Source organism: Alligator sinensis, unplaced genomic scaffold (genome assembly GCF_000455745.1).
Source record: "Alligator sinensis unplaced genomic scaffold, ASM45574v1 scaffold566_1, whole genome shotgun sequence".
Taxonomy (NCBI): Eukaryota; Metazoa; Chordata; order Crocodylia; family Alligatoridae; genus Alligator; species Alligator sinensis.
In genome coordinates this window covers 1,413,469-1,433,091 of record NW_005842017.1, presented here as the reverse complement: position 1 = coordinate 1,433,091, position 19,623 = coordinate 1,413,469, and the positions used below count along the sequence as shown (strand labels likewise).

The window sequence follows — 19,623 nt, the reverse complement described above, 5'->3', positions numbered from 1 at the left end:
CTGAAGGGAAAAGAGAGAGGGGAAAAGCCATTAAAATTGGAGCTGAGGGCTGGAGAGACTGGAGGCAGGCATGGCAGCTAAAAATGTCACTTACTATGTAACTGGTGAAAGCCTGGGAGTCTGTGTCTACCATTGCGATCAGCTCATTCATGGCCTGGTGGAAAGGAGGGATCAGATTCCTCATGACTGAGTCCAGCTCCTCAAACTGGCGTTTCCCGTATGTCATCAGGCCCACCATGCAGCCCAGGGCTGCCCCCTGGAATAAGACATGATAAAATTTGCTAGCAGGCTCTCCTCTCCACCCTACCACATGAAAGACAGAAGCAAGAACAGACTGCCACTGTCTAAGACGGCTGCCCCCACAACCATAGACAGACAGCCCCAGCACTACCCATTCAGAGTGCAGCCATATTCATAGGGTTTTCCCAAATGCTGAGTAACTTCTCCTGCTGCATCCTGTTGCTCTTAAGAAACAACATCAAGAGTGGGTGATCCTTGGGCAATAAATAGTGGACATGGTATTGTCACTGGTAAAAGAGGTGAAGGTAGAACCAGGTACGAGAATGTCCCTAGAGCTAAGGGATAGTTAAATTGAGCAAGTGCTGCCGGTATCAAGCACCATTCTCAGGAGTGTTCAGTGCTGTGACCAACACTCTCTCTCTTCCAACTCCAAGTCCACCCTCCACTGCCTAGAGGGAGAGGGACTTCATGTCAGCTAAATGCTGCTGAGATGGGGCTTGCACATTGACCTCATCCAGGTGGTTACACTCACTGGAAAGCAAAGAGCGTGACTTAACATCCCACCATGATCACTTTCAGTGTCTGATACTAAGCAGGCTCCACAGATCCATTGTAGGTAGCCTCCCTGGGACAGAATTCCTGCTAAGCCACAGATGCACATACCATAGCAGACATTGCTGCAGACACTGATCCTCCTCCTGGAGCTGCTGACCTCGCACCGACTGCACGCACAAAGCTGTGAAGAGACTTGGACACCAGGTTCCCATCCTCCTTGCCATCCTGCACCATGTACCTGTGTCAGCAGTTCAAGAAATAACCAATGCCGTCAGCTCTAGGCAGCTAACCACAAGCAAATGCAGGCAGGATGAGCTCTCTGAGTGGATCTAAGCCAGGTACAGGGACAGTCCTGGATGTGGGTCTCTGTCCCAGTTACCATTGGATAATTTCTTCACTGGAGGGTGCAGTTGGGCTTGGAGTGGCGCACTGCAGATTGAAGTATCATGATTCATGGCCCAGCACAGGACGTATCTCAGCGGGGCCTCAAGGTCAGTATTACTGGAGAGGAACTCTGCTCATGATCAGGAGATCTTATCTATCCTCAACCTTTCATGAATGAGAACTGGTGAGTCCAGAGGCTTCAGTTAAGAGAAACACTTCATATGAGAGGGGTCCTTTTCCCTGCTGAAATACACAGATTTTCCCATAAAGTCAATGAGGTGGCCTTCAGGGTCTTAAACAAAACCCCAGGGTGCCGATGATAAACCAGTGCTCCTTTTACCTTTTGTCTCCACCCTCTGTCTAATTCTATTCATTGATGTTGATCTTTGGAGATTTTTATTATTATTACTATCGTTATTGTTTGAGTTTCTTGGGTGCTACAATGATTTGGACTCCATTGTATTGGGCACCACGTGGAAATAAACAACACAAAAGACAGGCCCAGCCTTCAAAAGGTCATGAAACAGAATTTAGACAATGCACAGCAGGTGAACAAAGAGACCCAGGGTGCAGAGGACATGAGAACCATTAGACAGGTGTGCTCCTCTGTCACTATGCAGATCAGAATAGCCGAGGGCAAGCATGAGACTGCTAAGGACAGGTATTCTGGGCTGAGAGCATGAGAGGAGAGGAGAACAGACCTTTAGGAAATGCTGCAAAACTTTATTCTTTGAAAAAACCTTTCCACTCGAAATATGGACCCACCCTTCTATCAACCAAAACAAGGAAATACATAACATTTAAAAAGCTATAATCTAAAATGTTAAAATAAAAAGATATTAGCCCCAACACAAGCAAAGATATGATCTGGAAAATGGGAAACTCCTTGCAACACTATTACTAATGACTTTACATGGAACATGCTAGCTATTGTGATGATGGGAAGCAGTGAACAACCCAAGGAAGGATGGAGAAAGAAGAATACATTAGAGTCCTAGTAGTATTGGACAGTCTATCTAACCCCTTTGGAATACCCCTTACCTCTCTGGATAGGGAATTCCAATGTTCAGTGTTGAGAAACTGTTTTACTGAAGACTTTAACGGGAATATATCTTTCCTTTCTTGTTACGTAAAAGAACACAAATCCCTCCGCATGGGCAGAGTGGGTATTGGGCTTCCACAACAGGACAGCGGCCCAGGCCAACATGCACTGCCATTGTCTAGTCCATCCTCGATTCCATCATCACAATAACTAGCACGGTCCATGCAATGTCATTAGTAATAGCGTCAAAAGAAGTCTCCCTTTTTCTGGTTCATAACTCTGTTTGTATTGTAGTGCTAAGAAGCTAACCTATGGGTGACTAGGACTAATATAGCACCAAAAGGAGTACAAATGAACTTCTAATGTCAGTCCAGGAAGGTGATACTGCCTTTCTGTTTGACAAAGCAACAACTGCTTGAGTGGAGCTAACAAGGGATGTAACAAAGAACACAGAAAAAGCGTCCATACTCAATAATGCGCTCTCTGGCGTTAAATGGAGACAAGGAGTCCAGGCCCAGCCTGCTGACCACCTGGAAGAGGAAAAGACAGATTTACTGGAGCAGAAAGCTGCATGTAAACCTTCTTCTTTCTGTGGAGAATATTCAAAGAATAATCAGGTAGCCAGGAAACTTGAGTTAGTAATTTATTGTAACATCCATCCAGTCCAGCCTACCCTGAGTCTTGGACAAAGAACACATTCTTCTAAGACAAAACAAAACAAAACAAAACAAAACAAAACAAAAAATCAATACTGAATTAAAAAAAGGAACATTATCAAGCCAGCAACCTAAAACTGGATCCAGGTCTGACACTGTTCCACCTTCCTCCCACAGTGTCCAACACATACATAATAAAATAATAATAATTAACTAGCTCTTATCTAGTACTTTTCCCTCCTGGCACTCAAGGGGCCTTACCAAAGGCGTAAGTACCCTTGTCCCTGTTTAAAATCTGATATGAAAGCTAAAAGGAAACTGGCCCTCTCCAGTTCTACAGCAGTGGTCTGGCATATAAAACAGCTCTATGTACTTTGAACTAGGAGAGCTGATCATCTTTATACTGTTTTTTTTAGAGAGCACCATTCTTTGTGACATGTACTGCAAGGAAAATTAATGGTTAGCTGGATCTCAGAGACAGTGCCTACTTGTGTAAGGTTCTGGGAAGCTCTGGTGCCATTTTAATCAATCCATTACAGGAGTATAGGAATGAAAGAAACTGAAGGATCCTGGATTATGTCTAGTCCCTGCTTTTTCATTCTATAAACCTTGTCACAAACTGATCAAAAACTATCTAAAAAACTGATGAGGTTTATTGCCCCTGTTGCCCTACTGGAAACCCCTTCCAGAGCCTCCCTGTTCCTGTGATTAGAAACCTTCTGCTTGCTGTTCTAAATTCATTTGTGGCCAGTATAAACCAATTTGTTCACTGCCATCACTGTCCTTTTGCTTTAAGAGCACTTTTGCCTCTCTGGTGTTTACCCTAGATGTGCATATCTATCCCTTTCAACCTTCATGTTACTAAACTAAAAACAAGCGTTTGTAGTCTCCTCTCATAGGATGTGTCCAAGCTCCTCTACTATTAATCTACTATTAATTAATCATTCCTAATCGGCAAAACTCAGCCCTTCTCAAGAAGGTCATCAGGTATTTCACCTGCCTGGCAGATTTTATGTGGCTGCTATGACATGGCCAAGTCTTTCAGGTTCCTCGCTGTAAAGATATGAGAGAGCTGCAGTTTTGCCCCTCAGCACTTGGTCAGGCCCTTCCAGCATACAGTGTAGCCCTCAGAGGTGTTGATCTGTTCAGTTGAATGCAACTGAGAAGGACCTAGAACCCCTGAACTTTCAACTTCTCAGACTACTTAAGACTTAGGAGAATGCACAATTGCTGCTCCAGTTTTGGCACCAAGAGTGGAATGATTGACAGCTGAATGTTAGTAACAGGAACAAAGATGACTGGTGATGAGTGGTTGCATCTACATGTGCACATTTATTGTACAGTAACCGAAATTACTACACAGTATGGGTGCACATCTACACATGCATGCCTGAACTGTGCAGTAAATATGGCAACTTATGCCAATTTGAGCATAAATTTGATACCTGCATCATACAGGTATCCAAAGTCATATATTCATACATTGTAAGGCTGGAAGGGACCTTGGAAGATCACTGGGTCTACGCCCCTGCATCAAGCAGGAAAGATAACTGGGGGTCAGGTGACCCCAGCAAGGTGACTGTCTAGTCTCCTCTTGAAGATTTCCAAGGTAGGCGATTGCACCACCTCTGGAGGGAGCTTATTCCACAGTCTGGACACCCTGACTGTGAAGCTTTTCCTAATGTTGAGCATGAATTGGTCTTCCAGGAGTTTGTGGCCATTACTCCTGGTTTTCCCCTCGGGTGCCCTGGTGAACAGTTGCTCACTGAGCCCTTGATGTGCTCCCCAAGTGCAGCAGTTACCAGGCTGTTACCAGGTCCTCTCTCAGCCTTCTTTTCCTCAGGCTGAAGAGTCCCAGATCCCTCAGCCTTCCCTGGTACGGCTTGCCTTTTAAGACTCTGATCATATGGGTGGCTCTTCTTTGGACTCATCCTTGTTAAAGTGTGGTGCCCAGAACTGGATGCATTACTCCAGCTGCAGTCTGCTGAGTAGAGCAGAATCAATCACCTCTTTTGGTTTTGCTGGAGATGCATTGATTGATGCAGGTAGAACTGGATGCATTACTCCAGCTGCAGTCTGCTGAGTAGAGCAGAATCAATCACCTCTTTTGGTTTTGCTGGAGATGCATTGATTGATGCAGGTCAGAGTATTATCTGCCCTACTGGCTACAGCATCGCACTGCCAGCTCATATTCATACTGTGGTCTATTATTACCCCTAGGTCCTTTTCATTTGTGGTGCTAGTCAGCTTGGTGCCACCATGCCTGTTGGGGGTTGCTCGTCCCGAGGTGGAGCACTTTACATTTCTGCACATTGAACTTCATCAGGTTCCGATCCACCCAACTTGCCAGCCGGTCTAGGTCCTCCTGTAACTGTAGCCTATCTTCAAGCGTGACGACACTTCCCCATAACTTAGTATCGTCTGTGAACTTAGCCAGTGAGCTCTTCACCCCAACATCCAAATCGTTAATAAAGATGTTGAAAAGTCCTGGACCGAGCACCAACACCTGTGGGACACTGCTGCCCACTTCTCACCAGGATGACACAGATCCGTTCACTACGACTCTCTGGGTCCTATCTTGCAGCCAGTTTCTCACCCACCTGACTGTCTCAGAGTTAAGCCCACAATCCTCCAATTTTCCCATAAGGACATCGCGGGATACTAGACTAAAGGCCTTTTGGACATCTAGGTATACAATGTCAACCTGCTGTCTCGTGTCAAGCTGGAGAGTTACCTGGTCATAGAAGGAAATAAGGTTGGTAAGGCAAGAACTGCCCACGATGAAGCCATGTTGGCTGTCATTCAGACTCTTACCTTCCACAAGCTTATCGCAGATAGACTCCTTGATGAACTTTTCTAGGGATTTTCCCTAGGATGGAAGTTAGTCTGACTGGCCTATAGTTACCCAGGTCCTCCCTCTTGCCCCTCTTGTGGATGGGCACAATGTTGGCCCTCTTCCAGTCCTCAGGGACTTCTCCAGAGTGCCACAAGTTGTGGAACAGTTTTTACAGAGGTTCTGCAATGACTTCAGCCAGCTCCTTCAGCACTCTCGGATGAAGATCATCCAGTCCTGCTGACTTACATACATCTAATTTTATTAATTGGTCATACACCAAAATCTATGGCAATAGTAGGAAGGTGATTATTCCTACTGTGCTCATCCTCTACTCTACCTGGCATGGTTTTCCCCTTAGCCCGGGGAAAGACCAAGGCAAAGTAGTCATTCAGGAGTTCAGCTCTCTCTTGGGTACTGGTAACCAGCTCTCCTGAGTTGCTGAGCAACGGCCCCACACTCCCATTTGTTTTCCTCCTGTTCCCTACGTACCAAAAGAAGGACTTCTTGTCCCAGTTAGTTACTGCACAATAATGCATGTGTAGATGCCTTACTGTGCAGTAACACAGTGTGTGTGGACTGACTTGGGACTAACTTTAGTCCCAAAACAGACCACACACAGCGTTAACACACTTAGACACCTGCACATGTAGATGCCAGTCTATTCCCACTTACTGCATAGTACTTTACCATGCAGTAAATTTAAGCCGGCGTAAATGAACACTGTTGAGTGTGAATATTGCGTGATTGACAGGTCCTGCTGGCAGGAGAGAATGACTGGACAAGAATCGTTACCACCCTGGCATGAATGGAGAACATCAATGAGCTGATGACATAGGGCTCTCCAAGGTTGCAAAGAAACAATGCAGGGGTATGCGTGTGCGTGCATGCACTCATGAGTGCCTGCCTCACAGTGTGTTTTTGGAATCTGTGTGGTATTGGTGTGTGTCTTGGAAAAGGATCTGTGTGGTGTGCTATCTGTCTCTGTCTATCTGTGTGCATCAGCTAGAGTCTGTCTACCCCTGTGGTTGGATCTGTGAGTGAGACAAAAGAGAGTCTCTGTGTACCCTGTTTGTATCCAGTTATCTGTTACTTGTGACAGGCTGGGTGAGTAAGAGAGACTTGGGTGAGTAAGAGAGACTATCAATAAACCCTGTCAATAAACCCTGTTTGATTTAACCACTATTAACCTGTCTCTTCTCTCTATACTTGAACTGCCTGTGGAAGCCAGATTCTTTGGCAACAATGGTGTCAGTTTTAACCCTTTCTGCCCCTTTCCTTGTTCCTAATTAAGGCACTAATTAATACTAATTAGACTTCCTCCAACACCAGGAAGTTGGTAACACTATGACTTGCAGGTCCATCTTGTGAAAGGTTTCTGAACTAGACCATCAGGGAAAGCCAATCTTACCAGTCGGATTTTTTGCTCCTCCTCCACAATGAAGAGGTTCTCCTTTTTAATGTAGAACTCTGCCGCAGCGAGCATGGCCTTCTTAGGGATGAGACCCACAAGCTGGGAGCCCACCACTGGCAGGTTCAGCTCCTGCAGAAGCAGACAAGGGTTTTAACACCTTTTAACAGCAGAGTCCCAAACCCACTCATCTCTCCCACTGCCCTCCACACCTCATGCACACCAAAGGGTCAACCACAGATGGTGTGTGCTGAGGAATCCAGCACGCCCCTTTCCATTGTAAGCGCTGCACCCAGCAGGCAAAGGGATGTATGGAAGGGATATGGAGGCCAACAAAATGATCCCTGTTGCCACCCTGGTTTGGTAAGCATGGAATCATTAGTGACCCCAGAGCACCTTCTCCATTTAATATAACCAGGATGAGCAAAGTCTGTATCTTATCACCAGAGATCTGGATTTTCTGTTTACCATGGAAAAACACGGATTTTCTTTAAAGGAGAAAAACCCAGAAAATGGTGGGTTTCCCCTTGTAGGCTGGCAGAGTTCCAGCCTGCAAGGGGCTGCTTGTGGCTGGAGGGAGCAGGATGCAGGGGGCAAGGGGTGCCATGTACCAGTTCACACATATACATGCACGTGGCAGCCAGGCAGTGTGGTGGAGAACAGCTCCCACAGCTCTCTCCAGGTAAGTCTATGGAAGCAGGCTGGATGGAGGGGGTACAAGTGACACAGGGCAGGGCGAAGGGGTGCAAAGGCAATGTGTAGGAGAGGTAGGAGGGGAGGAAACATGCCCCCCCAAAATTTCTGCGTACATAGTGGGGGGACAGCCGCAGCTGGACCTGCATCCTGGTGAGTGAAGGGGGCAGGGGGAGCTCTGATTTTCTAAGATAAAAAAAACCAAAATCAAATGCCAAAATATATAGGTAATTAAAATTTATTTTATTATTATAATGATTGAGGCACTGGTAGGCTTCCAAATTGCTTTAAAATTGCAAATATATCAGTAAAGCAAAACATGTTCAACTGATACCTATCTATATCTAGATCTATGTTTATATACTAGATCTAGATATATAGTGGCATTTCATTTTAAACATGGAAAAATGTGGATTTGGGGGTTTTTAATAAGAGAATTTGAGATTTTTTTTATCAGAGAATTCGGATTTTTAAACAGAAAAAACATAGGATCCCTGGTGAGAACTTAGCCCCATCCCCTTTCCCGAATACAGTACAGCTGCTGAACAAGGAAGGACCTTCCTCATTCAGGAGCACAGCCACAGCCTTGAAGCCTTCTGCTCAACGCTTCACCTGAAATATGTGGTCTCCAGCCTCTCCTGCACCACTCACTCACAGGTACCGTCTCTCCCAGGGAACCTAGTAACCTTCTCTCTATGTAAGCAGAGTGGGAGCTGGTGCTGAAATACTCTGATCATGGTGGTGTTTCATGCATGGACACAAACTGTGGACTTGCCCAGAGCCCCTCAGCAGAGTGGGGCAGTCCTAACCAATTCAACCCCCACCCTGAGGAGCCTACCAGAATCCCTTTCCTGCAGTGCTTTTCTGCCAGGAGGGTTCCTCGGAGGTGGGGAGGGCAGGAGCTGGTTTCCATTTGAGAACAAGGGAATATTCATTCTGCCTTCAGCACTCCTAAATCATGCACTGGGCTTCGAGAGACTGCCCTTGGGGAACTGGGTGTAGGTCTTGTGGGTCACCACTCTGTGAGAGCATGGCACCAGTGCAAGCTAGGCCACCACTGCCCAGAGCTGGTGAGTGAAGCACCTCATGTCATCTCATGGAAGTGAAACTCATGCTGGCAAACTTGGCCATGCCCTTTCTATGCCACATAGTTGCCAGCCCTTAGGGGAGATATGTAACCCCTTAGGTGCCTCAGAGTGCCACAGATCTCACAAGGCATGTGTCCCTATGTCCTTACAAGCACAGACGGTAACAGATAGCTCACAGTGTATTCCTATACTTTTACCACCCCACACACACTACTACACAATAAGGCTTTATGGCAGATGCATGAAGACTTTAACCTGCTCCATGTGAATCAGACATTTTGACAGACAACATATTTCTTTGTAGGAAGATGGCTGCTCTGGTTAAAACTTCTGGAAGTTTGCTTCACACCTGTGCAGCTTACCTGGGCATCTTTGCAGACTTCCTCATAGACAGTGTGGAGGGCCGTGGTCTCAAAATCAAGCAGGTTTGTTGAGACCTGGGCAATATTCTCCTCATCCAAATACCAGCCCAAGCCTTGGACCTTCTTCAAGCGCCCAGGCTGCAAAGAACAACCATGCTTCAAACTCCATGACTAATGTAGCGTAGATGAGCTTTTGGATTAAGCTTTCCTCTCCAGAACACCCAGTCCAGTATGAGATGCAACAAGTGCAGCTTTCTGCAGATGGCTTAGGATGCTCTTCACTGTTTCTAAAATAAGGGGTTGCTCATGAAGGAAAAGTAACAAGGACAGAATTGTTCACCTTTAAAAAAGATAAAGTAATGCATTTATCCCTAGAGATACAATGCTATGGGACTGTTCCCTCACCCCATCTCCTTCTGCTTGATAGGTATGCTTGAGGCCTTTCAAACCTATGGAGTTCTCTGCCTGGAGGATCTTACAGCCCAAAGACAGTAGAGCTGGATGGAGGGTCACCCCAGCTCAACTCAGACTTGCCCAAGTGCCGCTCGAGTCAGTGGTCCCATCACATGTAGGATAAACTATTCCAATATGAACAATTATGGAAAGAGGAGTATGGGCTCAGGGGGTGGGAGAGGAGGTGGAATTATTATTACTCTGTCCTTCAAGGGACTGTCCTAGTCTTAACCTGCTCTGAAGAGTGGGATGGAAGTACCTGGTGCTGTGCACGGCCTTGCTCCCGGATGTTGAGAGCAATACGATGGGCCAGCTCCTTCGTACATAGCAGGTTGATGTTGTATGCAATGAGGAACTTACGGGCCCCCGTTACTGTGGCCCCCCATTTTGGCACAAAGGTCAGAGAGCCAAAATCAGGAGCCCACTCAGCCTTCTTCAGCTTGGAATCAAAGAAAAGAAAGAAAATGTGATTCACTGGAACCAAACTCCTCACTGTTTTACAGTCAGCCGGTTCTGTTTGTGGTGTCTCCTCACACCAAAGAACTGATGCCAGCTCACAGTCTCTCCCCAGTGCCTCCTGAGCACTGCAGGAACCACACAGTATGCCTGCTCTGCATCTGCTAAACTTCAATAGGGCTGTAACGTAGTTGCCTTAGAGTAGCTCTGTGGATCCATCAGTAAGCTTTCTGATTCAGGCACACCTATTGGTGCACATGCAGTGCAACACCAGGCGAGTATATTCTTCTAAAATAAAATAACTCTTGAAAGATGGTTACATTCATTAAAGGTGCCTTACTGGAAGTTCACATTATTTTGAAAAATAAAGATCTCGGCAACACTGAAACATGTAATGAATTCTTCTTGATTTTACCAAATTATGCAGGCAAAAGAAAAAAAACCCCAGAAAATGTAAAACATCTTGATTTTTTTATTGAGAGACATTTTTGTTGCAAAATTTGCTTCTATTTTTTTTAAATGATAACCTTTAAAAAGTTTGAATCCCAAAGGAAGCTTAGCATTTGGACTAATAATAATAATAAAAAAAAATCAGCATGATCAATGAACCAAAATGCCAGTTACAGGGCAGGGCCGTAATCCCAATTCAGACAGCAATGCCCAAGAGCACATGTTGGCTGTGTGCTGGCTGTACTGCATGTCACTACCATAGACAGGCTTTAGCTCTGTTCAGAATTGTTACCAGCCATCCTCCAAAAGCAGTCATATTGTAACAGGGAGGATTATGCTTCCCCTTAATGCTAATTCCAGGCACTGCAATTAGGTAAACAAACCTCTGGGAAAAAGTAGTTAATAATCAACTTTTAGATAAAGCAGGTCAAAGGATTTCACTCTTCCTAGCACTTTAGACTTCTAAGGCCCACTACAAGCAATATATGATTTTTAATGTAGTTGGGGCTCATCACATGTTTCTGAGAACTTGCGTTATTCTTTCAAAAATAAAACACTTCCGATTTATCCAGTGTTGTTTATAAATAATATTTTTTAAATTTAAATTTGATGTTAAAATAACTAAGAAGATGTCTATCTAAGGATCTAGGAACTAGATGCGTTTAGATGCCTAAAATGCACGTAGGAATCCAATGGGATTTTCTAAAGTGCATGGGAGATCAGTTCAGTGGCATCTCAGTCAGTCATCAAAAGAAACTCTTTTCTACCACTTCATCCCCTAGGGTACAAATCAACAACCTTTCTCAAGTCCCCATCAAATTCTGTTTTATTGCTGCATGCCCCTAGTCATCAAAACTGAGCTACCACAGGCCAAAGCAGAGACCATGTTCCAGAGTCCCAGAGCCATCATATAGATCACCCTGAGACTGCCCCATGTCTTTGATGATGAGAGGGACCCATGAGCAGAGGCTTCTGAGCTTGCAGCTGCAGCAGTGTGAGGTTAGTTTCCTAAGCATGACGGGCTTTTCCCTACAGCTCCCTCAACCAGAAGTAGAAAAAGAAAGTTAGTTAACGATGATAATCATTCATGGTAAGTTCTGACCAGAACTGCTTTGCAGTGGCACAGTCCCTTCCCCAAGGGAATCTGCAAGGATTAACGGAAAAGTCTCTCTTATTCACAGCCACCTAAAGTTGTTTGTCCATTTTCAGAGCAAAGAGGAAAAACACTCATACGCAGGTGTCAAAGTCTCCAGTTAATGTTTTACCAAGGGTGGAGGAAGAAGATGCCTCCCACTCTTGCCAAGCATTCTGTCCAGGATGATAAACTCAGCTCAGCCAACTGCCCTGTCCCTCCCATTATGTTCTTAGCTAGATAAACCCCATCTGCAGGCACGGACCGACCCAGCGCACTCAAGACCAGCTCAAATCTGGCTGGAGACCAGCTCAACCCTTAATCAGCCTCTGAGACAATAAAGCAAGCAGAAAGGACTTTTCACTCCAATGAGAGAAGGGTCAGGACCTCCCAGCACAACACAAGCAGCACAACTGCCATTCCCAAATACTACAAAGAATTTCACCTTTTCAGGGAGCGCTTCATATTCCCCAGCTCGGACTGCAGGCAGAGACTTCCTGCTCTCCTTCCGTGCTGCTTCTCCATACAGGTACACTGTAAGAAGAGATGCATGAGAGACAGATAAGTGGCATGCTTGCTATTAACTTTTTTTTTATTTTTTGCAAAAATCTAGTTGGTCTAATAAAAGATATCACCTCTACCATGAGTCCTGATTGCTTTTTTCTCTAGACCAATACAGCTACAACCTGGATACATGGAGCCCTTCAACACTCATTGGCTCCACGTTGAATGAAGACACAAGTTATTCCTCATTCATGGAATGAAAAATGGCTGAGTGGCTGCCCTCAAGTTCAAATACAGGCTGGCTATAGTATTATGCACTGATGTGACAGGCTCCAGTTTTCGCTCCAGGGGAAACCTCATATAGCCTAAAAAAGAACTTTGGGGTTTCAAAAAAAAAAAAAAAAAAGGAAGCTTTAGGTTACTAAGTGAGCAACAACGTCTCTATAGGCCTGGATATCCCAAAAAACACATACACAGTCTATATCTACACAGGTGCATGTAGATCTACCTATATATACATCAACTAGAGCAGCATTGATATTGATGTAAATCAGCTGTTCCTTCATTTACTCGCCAAGGCATGAGCTTCCCTTACCACATGCAATGTTGTCCATAAAACCCGAGATAAACCAAGAGTGCTGCCTGTTTTATGACTAGTTATTCCCTTGATTCCTTGGTAAGTAGGACTTTTAAGTTTCAGAAATGACAACTAAGAATTGAGTTCTCGGTGTCTGGATTCCCAGCTGGCGACCCCTTAAAGCAACCTGATCTTCACAACATGCCAGGCATCCAGCCTCTGGAAGTCACATTGCCTTCCCTCATCTTTCCAACCGTCTGTGAGATGGGCTCCCAAAACCTCTAGTGACATTTGTTAATGATTTGCCCCTCATTTTCCTCACACAGAGGATTTAATAGCTCATACATTTCCTTCTGGGGAATACTGTAATGAGACATTTTCTCCCAAATCATCCCTTAAAAAATATATTTTTTTATAACGTTAGCACAGACCAATGTGTGACATCTATCTGGATGAGGAATTAAGGAAGGGACCCACATAAGAGGTCATAAAAGAGGTTTCCACATACAGAACTCTCTCGCTTCCCCACCACCAACTTACCAGGTACCCCAAGCTCTGCAGACAGTTGCTTCCCAAACAGATTGGCACAGTGAATACATTCTTCCATGGTGACATTCATCACTGGCACAAAAGGGCAGACATCCAGGGCACCCATCCGAGGATGTTCACCTAGGAGAGGGGAACAGCATTTCAGGGAAGTGGCCAGAGGCCTGAGTGGGTTGGAGGCAGGACAGAGGAGGGGGAGCAGAAAGAATAGGTCATTTAACTAAGGTGGATGCTATGGTATCTTCATTTATCCATCTGGCACCATTTCAGGACTAAGCTACTCCCCTCTTGCTTCCAGGTCACTAACATAAGAGAAATAACTGATTAAACCATCTGAATTGGCTAAACTGGCACCAGTATTTATTCCAGCCTGAAAGCAAGCAACTACAAGTGCAAGGAGAAGCAGAACCCTTCACATTACAGTCAGCACCAGTTGTCTGCCTTCACTTCTTCACTACAAGAGACATGAGCTCACGCAATGCTTGGACAAGAGCTCCTTTCTAGCTGTGCTTTTAAAATCTAGCTCTACCTGAAGAGGAAGCTGCAGAAGTCAGACTGTTAAACTAGTCTGAGATGTCAGCAGGGCATGGTGGGGTTGGGATGTAAAATGGCTCTATGGTCAGTAGTCCCAGGAGACACTGCCAGCCACATGGTCCCTCTCTAAGAGTGCATGCATTTATGACTGCTACACCCTGGACCAGAAGAATGTAGACATAACTGCAGATAGCTGTGAAGGTACCAGCAGCCTGAAGAGGTTGTTGGATGCTTGTCTGTGCCTGTGAGCTCATAAGATGTTCTTCCTACATGGATGTGCCATGGTTACTGCACATATCAGGACTCAAGGCTGTACAGATATTGGCTGCCTGGGCTCTGCTGATACATATGGACTCTGCCAAAATTGCAAAATAGCTTTGACACATGCAGCAGGATGCTGAGTGACTAGGCTTGCAATTGCCTCCCACCCCAACCCAGAACGATCACCTTTGTGTCTGCTCATGTCAATGAGCTGAAAAGCCACTCTGGCTGCCCGCAGAGCACCCTTGACGACATCTTCTGGAGTCCCCACAAATGTATAGACTGTTCGGTTGGTAGAGGGGCCAGCATCCACATCCAGCAGGACACAGCCCTGTGTCTGAGAGATGGCCCCACTAATGGCATCTATCACCTGCAGGAGACCACAATCTAATGAGGGAATTCATAGCAGTACCCATAGCACTAGAGCATAGCAAACCCTGCCTGTCAGGCTATCAGAGACATGGTGAGGGCCTTAGCAGTTCTCTTCAATGGGAAGACCCCTTTGCTAAGGAAAAGAGACAAAGCAGGATTGACATGTGTTAATGCTTCAATGCAAAAGGTAACAGGAAAAATCTCAGCCAAGAGGTAACCACTAATCTTCAAATAACTGACAGCCAGGGCTGAAAAGTGTCGTCTTCATTACAATTTGCAACTGTACCCAAGCAGGCCCTTCTTGCAAGTGCCTCATTTTGTAGTTTAGTATACCTCTAGTACTATGTATTGTACCATATGACAGTCTTCCAAAGATATTTATATGGCCAGTATGCAATATGTTGTGCTTAGCAAAATGACTGCAGATGATGTATAGCAATACAGAATAATGGACAAATGCCAGCATATTTGATGGAAAGGTTTAGAATTAAGCTGTATCCTGAATATGACATGGTTAATGGTGTTTCATTAACATATCTGTCAATAAACTCTTTGCAAAGGGTAACAACCATATACCAGTATTTTTATGTAAGTTTATGAAACAATTCAGTTATTTATTTCTCCTTGATTACTTAGAAACACACCGATAACTTTTGCTAGAGGAAAGGATTGCTTAGAGTTGGACCAACTGCATAATTGGGATAGTTAGACAAGCTTTCAAATGCAAGAATTCAACATCCAAGGAAGAATTTCTTGCATGGGAAAACTTGTCTAACTCCATCCCAACTATAAAGTTAATCCAATAAAAGATTACCCTAAGGAAGCCTTGCCCCTCACGTAATTCCTGGAACAGCTACAACATTGCTCTACCACTGCCAGTGATAACTTCCCCATTGTGCAGGAACAAGTTCTACAGACAAAAAATCATCCTCATTAATGATTCTGGATGACTCTTCTCAGAAACCCCTGTACTAACCCAGACAAAAAAAGTCCCTCCCCTGAAGCCCTCAGAGTCTAAGTAAACACAAATGAGAGCAGATAGAAAAAATACTACAGTACCACCTAGTATGTAGTGTGCTTCTTGGTTGCAGCCCAGGCCTGCAGAGGGAGGCTACTTGGCTTCTGGTTTGAATTTAAGAAGATGCTTCTATGCTGTAAAGCACACATCACCTGGGACTTGCCTATAGGAGAGAGACTTTTCCCTGTACCATACTGCCACAGTTGCAGTCAGCAGGGGCAACCATGCCCCCCAAACTTACTGGGCCAAAGTGTTCCCCATCCCACTCGGGTCTAGTTCTTGCCCCTCTACATTCAGCTCAAAGCACTTCCTCCTTCCTTCCACCTAGGGCCACTGGCCCTCATTGACAGCACAGGAGAGACAGAAGACTTGCTGTCAGTCCCAGCAGGGTCCACTCCCACAATATAACTGCCCACTGTGCCCAGAGCTGCAAGAGCAGGGAAAGTCCTAATCAGCCTCAGGCTGGAGCATGCTAGTTCACATAGCATCTTCAGGGAATTTAGCTACAAGGTTCTAGCAAGACTCTACTAAGCACACTCAAGCTGCATTTTTCCTTAAGCTTGTAATTTGTCCAAGTTGAAGCAAATGTTTATGGGGATAGCAACAGACACAGCCCTGCTACAATGACTACAATCTGGCCAAATTCAAAGTCCTTGCTTCAGAGCATGCAGGTGCCACATGATCCCAAAGAAAGATCACCATAGTGGACTATGTGAGATCCAAGCCATCGCCACTGTCCTTTGGAGTAAAAAGGAACTGGAGGAGGAGACTTGAAAATGCTTTCCTGAAGCATCCTCCACCCCTGTGGAATTAGGCAAGTTTTGCCATTTAAGTCAATGGGAGCAGAATCAAACTCACAAGTAATGGATGAGTCATTTGTGAAAGGCAATCCCACCAGGTCATACAAAATACAGGTCAGTCCATAAGTACTCCACAGGTTAACCCTAGCCCACATGTCCACCTGTTGCATAGAGACAGCCAGTGCAAAGCAGCGACAGGGCTGCTGGACAAAAAGCCAAAGACCCCTGCCCACGGTTTATCAACACTCAGTGAGTAGCTTCAGAGACAGAGAATTCATGGCCCTTACCTCTTTGTTATTCCCCTCGGAAAAGTTGGGAACACACTCCACCAGTTTGGACATTGTGCTGGGGATCCCAGGCTGCACCGGGTCTGTTTAGTTTAGGGAACACACGGTGGTTTGAGCTGCTTTTTCTGCCTGGAGAAAGGTGACCAGAAGGGCAGGAGCCTTTATAGTGTCAGACCAGTGGTCTTTCCCAATCTCCAGGGTTTCTCATTAACTGCTCTAGCCAGCAGACAGTGGAAGGAAAGGTTTTTGATTAAACAAATCAGAGAGAACTCTGACAGGATGGCACCGCTGGCCCTTCTGCTCCGTTTCTAATCTACCGCTCCTAACTGCTCTGTCAGATATTCTGGAGTCAAACAGGCGTGACACCACTGACATTGTTCCCTGCCACCTACTGCAGCTGCTAAATCTTACTTTGTAACAACATGGTCTCTCTTCTTTCTGGTCCCTCACTGTTCAGGTCTTATCAATAGCAGCCAATAATTATCAGCCAAAGCAGCAGTTGTTCCAAAATGTAGATTAAGTACAGCTTTATATTCTTGTCACGATAAAGATAAACACACCCCAGTTCCCAGGCTGTCATCTCCCATTTCTCATGGATCAGTCAGCCTGGGCAGATTGTTATTTCAGGGGGTCACTGTTTTACCGTGCTTGACACAGGCAGACAAAGGACCTAAAACCCATGTGCTCAAGCCAACTCTTGTCCTAATCAATAAATTAGGAGTGCATCAGTTTGCACTTGGACTTGTTGCTGGGAAAGAGCGCAGCCTAGTATTAAAACACAGCCTGAGAGGAACAGATAGTGTTGGATGGATTTGTGTTGACCATCTCCTGCAAATAGGTGGGGGGTTGTTGGGACATACAAGCGATATTCTGCTAATGTTAGGTAGAGCCGCTGTTGGAGCAATCCTGTCCTGACACAGTTGGCTGCATCCCTGAGGAAATGTTGCATTTCCTCTGGCCTGGCTAGGAGGTGGAGGCAGCAACAATGATCTGATGCTGCTGCTAAGAATAACCAAAACTAGATGCCTCCACATAAAAAAATTAATGAGATAGTAGACATGTGCGCCCCATTTCTGACTCCACTCTGCTGCCACCTGCATGCGAGCTCTTGCCTTCCTAAGATGAACTTGTGCATTGGATTCTCTGATGCTCTTTTTGTCTAACCTGAACTACCGACATGGAGTCTAGGGACAGCGGCAAAGGTGCTGCCTGGCTGGCTCTAGACCAGAGCTTCATCTGGGATTTTGAGAGAAGGGATTACACCAGGAATAGTTTCCTTCTTTGACCTCCTTCTGGCACAGACTGCTTTCCTTGCTAAGCAGATACTTTGTGTTGCTGCGGAGGCCCCAGGGTCTCTAGGTTCCCCCTGGGCACTGCCCTCCTCAGAACCACAACCCTGGTTTTTTCACTCCACAAGTGAGGAAACACCAGAAAAAAAAGACAAAATTCTCAGCCCATGTTACTGTTAAATCCTCTGTAGTTGCTAGAACTCATATGAATAAAGAAAGGGTCCTGCCCAGGTACCCTTTACCAATGAAGATAGTCTTTAGTCTCACCCAGCAGATGGGCTAACGGGAGCAAAGATGGCCTTAGTAAGAAAGAAGCAAACCTAAAGGTCATGTTACATAAACACAAACATGCCCTTTACCAAAAATTACAAAACACCAGCTAAAACTTTAACAGAGCTAAAATTTTTAACTTAAAACCACTGGGTTGGCAAATCCACAATGATTGACACGTGCAGCTCCCAGGTTCCTAGAGCACTCCAGCAGTGGACAGCAGCCATGCACTTCTCATCTGAGCTAACTGCTTGAGCTAGCTTTCTGGCCCACTGAACACATTAACAAAAAAATAAAAAGAGCTACCATAGTTGGAGCTGAAAAAAAGACACACACTTCCACAGACAAGCTTTTTGTGTGTGTGTGTGTGTGTGTGTGTGTAACCCTGCGTGTTTGTGCACATTGCTCCAAGCCCCTAGGTTTCGGAGGTTTGGGGGCTTGCAGAACCATCAGCAGCCCATGAAACAAATGGGGTTCCTGGCCCTTCAGCTTGACTCTGCAGTACAAATGGTTTGCATGCAGAAGTAGAGCTGGTTTCATTTAATTTCCCAGTGTCTGTCAGAGACTGCTGCCTTGATACCTGCGAATGGAGAGATTGCAGTGGTAATGCATAGTGGCTTATGTCCCACATAATAATAATGCTAGAGACTTGCATCCTGTGCCTGGAAATTACCATCACCCTTATCAACAGAATGATGAGAGATATTGAACGTTGATATCACTCCATGACTTCAACGGTGTCAGGATGATTTGCAGCAGCTGGGAACTGACCGTGTGTCCTCTAAGCTCTCTCAACCTCTACACATCCTTGGTCACTGGTGTTATTGGCAGCCTGAGAGGGGGACAGGGAATGGAAGGGGACTAGAGCACTGCTGGTGGGAATCATGCTAGGGATCTGACCAATCCTGGCAGAAGGCATGTTTGAAAAGGAAACCTCAGTTGCTTAGTGGGGGTGGGAACACCTCTACCCCATGCGTTATTTCGCCAGAGACAGTTTGGTGACAACTGTGAATCCCATGTACAAAATAGACTGGAACCTCCTCAAGACAGGGTGGGTCACTGCCATGGAAAGAAATCCGTTCCAGGAAGGAAACAAATGCCAGGTTTCCCTTGAAGCCCCTCTCAGTTTCTGGGGATGCCATGACCTGCTGATTAGGCCCATGGCTCCCAGATCCCCCGATTCAAAGCCTTTGGCTCAAGGGGGTCAGATGGAGGGAAGAGGGCTGGGTCATGCTATTTGTGGGCAATGGGTGAAGGGAAGGTGGCATGTGCACGTAATTTGTTGGCAGCAAGAGAATTACTAAAGCAATTAATCACAAGAATGAATCAATACTTGCACATGGCCATTCTGGGGAATGTGTGTCAGGCTATGCAGACGCCCTGTGGCAGGGTTATAGGTTTTCCGTTTCC

General features: G+C 45.5%; 1 protein-coding gene across 2 annotated transcripts in view; it reads right to left on the bottom strand.

Annotated features, from left to right (window-relative positions):
- Positions 1-16,791, bottom strand: part of FTCD (formimidoyltransferase cyclodeaminase) — a 36,756-nt gene extending 19,965 nt beyond the window's left edge. The window contains exons 1-10 of one of the 2 annotated variants that reach the window (XM_006022065.3): positions 16,655-16,791; positions 14,364-14,547; positions 13,377-13,505; positions 12,201-12,289; positions 9,977-10,156; positions 9,265-9,402; positions 7,122-7,253; positions 2,690-2,751; positions 904-1,033; positions 95-256 (exon numbers count right to left, since the gene is read on the bottom strand). In XM_006022065.3, the coding sequence (XP_006022127.1) occupies positions 95-256; positions 904-1,033; positions 2,690-2,751; positions 7,122-7,253; positions 9,265-9,402; positions 9,977-10,156; positions 12,201-12,289; positions 13,377-13,505; positions 14,364-14,547; positions 16,655-16,708 (1,260 nt within the window). In that variant the 5' untranslated portion in view covers positions 16,709-16,791. The remainder of the gene's footprint in view (positions 1-94; positions 257-903; positions 1,034-2,689; positions 2,752-7,121; positions 7,254-9,264; positions 9,403-9,976; positions 10,157-12,200; positions 12,290-13,376; positions 13,506-14,363; positions 14,548-16,654) is intronic. The other variant, XM_025202238.1, reaches the window with a different exon arrangement.
- Positions 16,792-19,623: the final 2,832 nt, after the last annotated feature.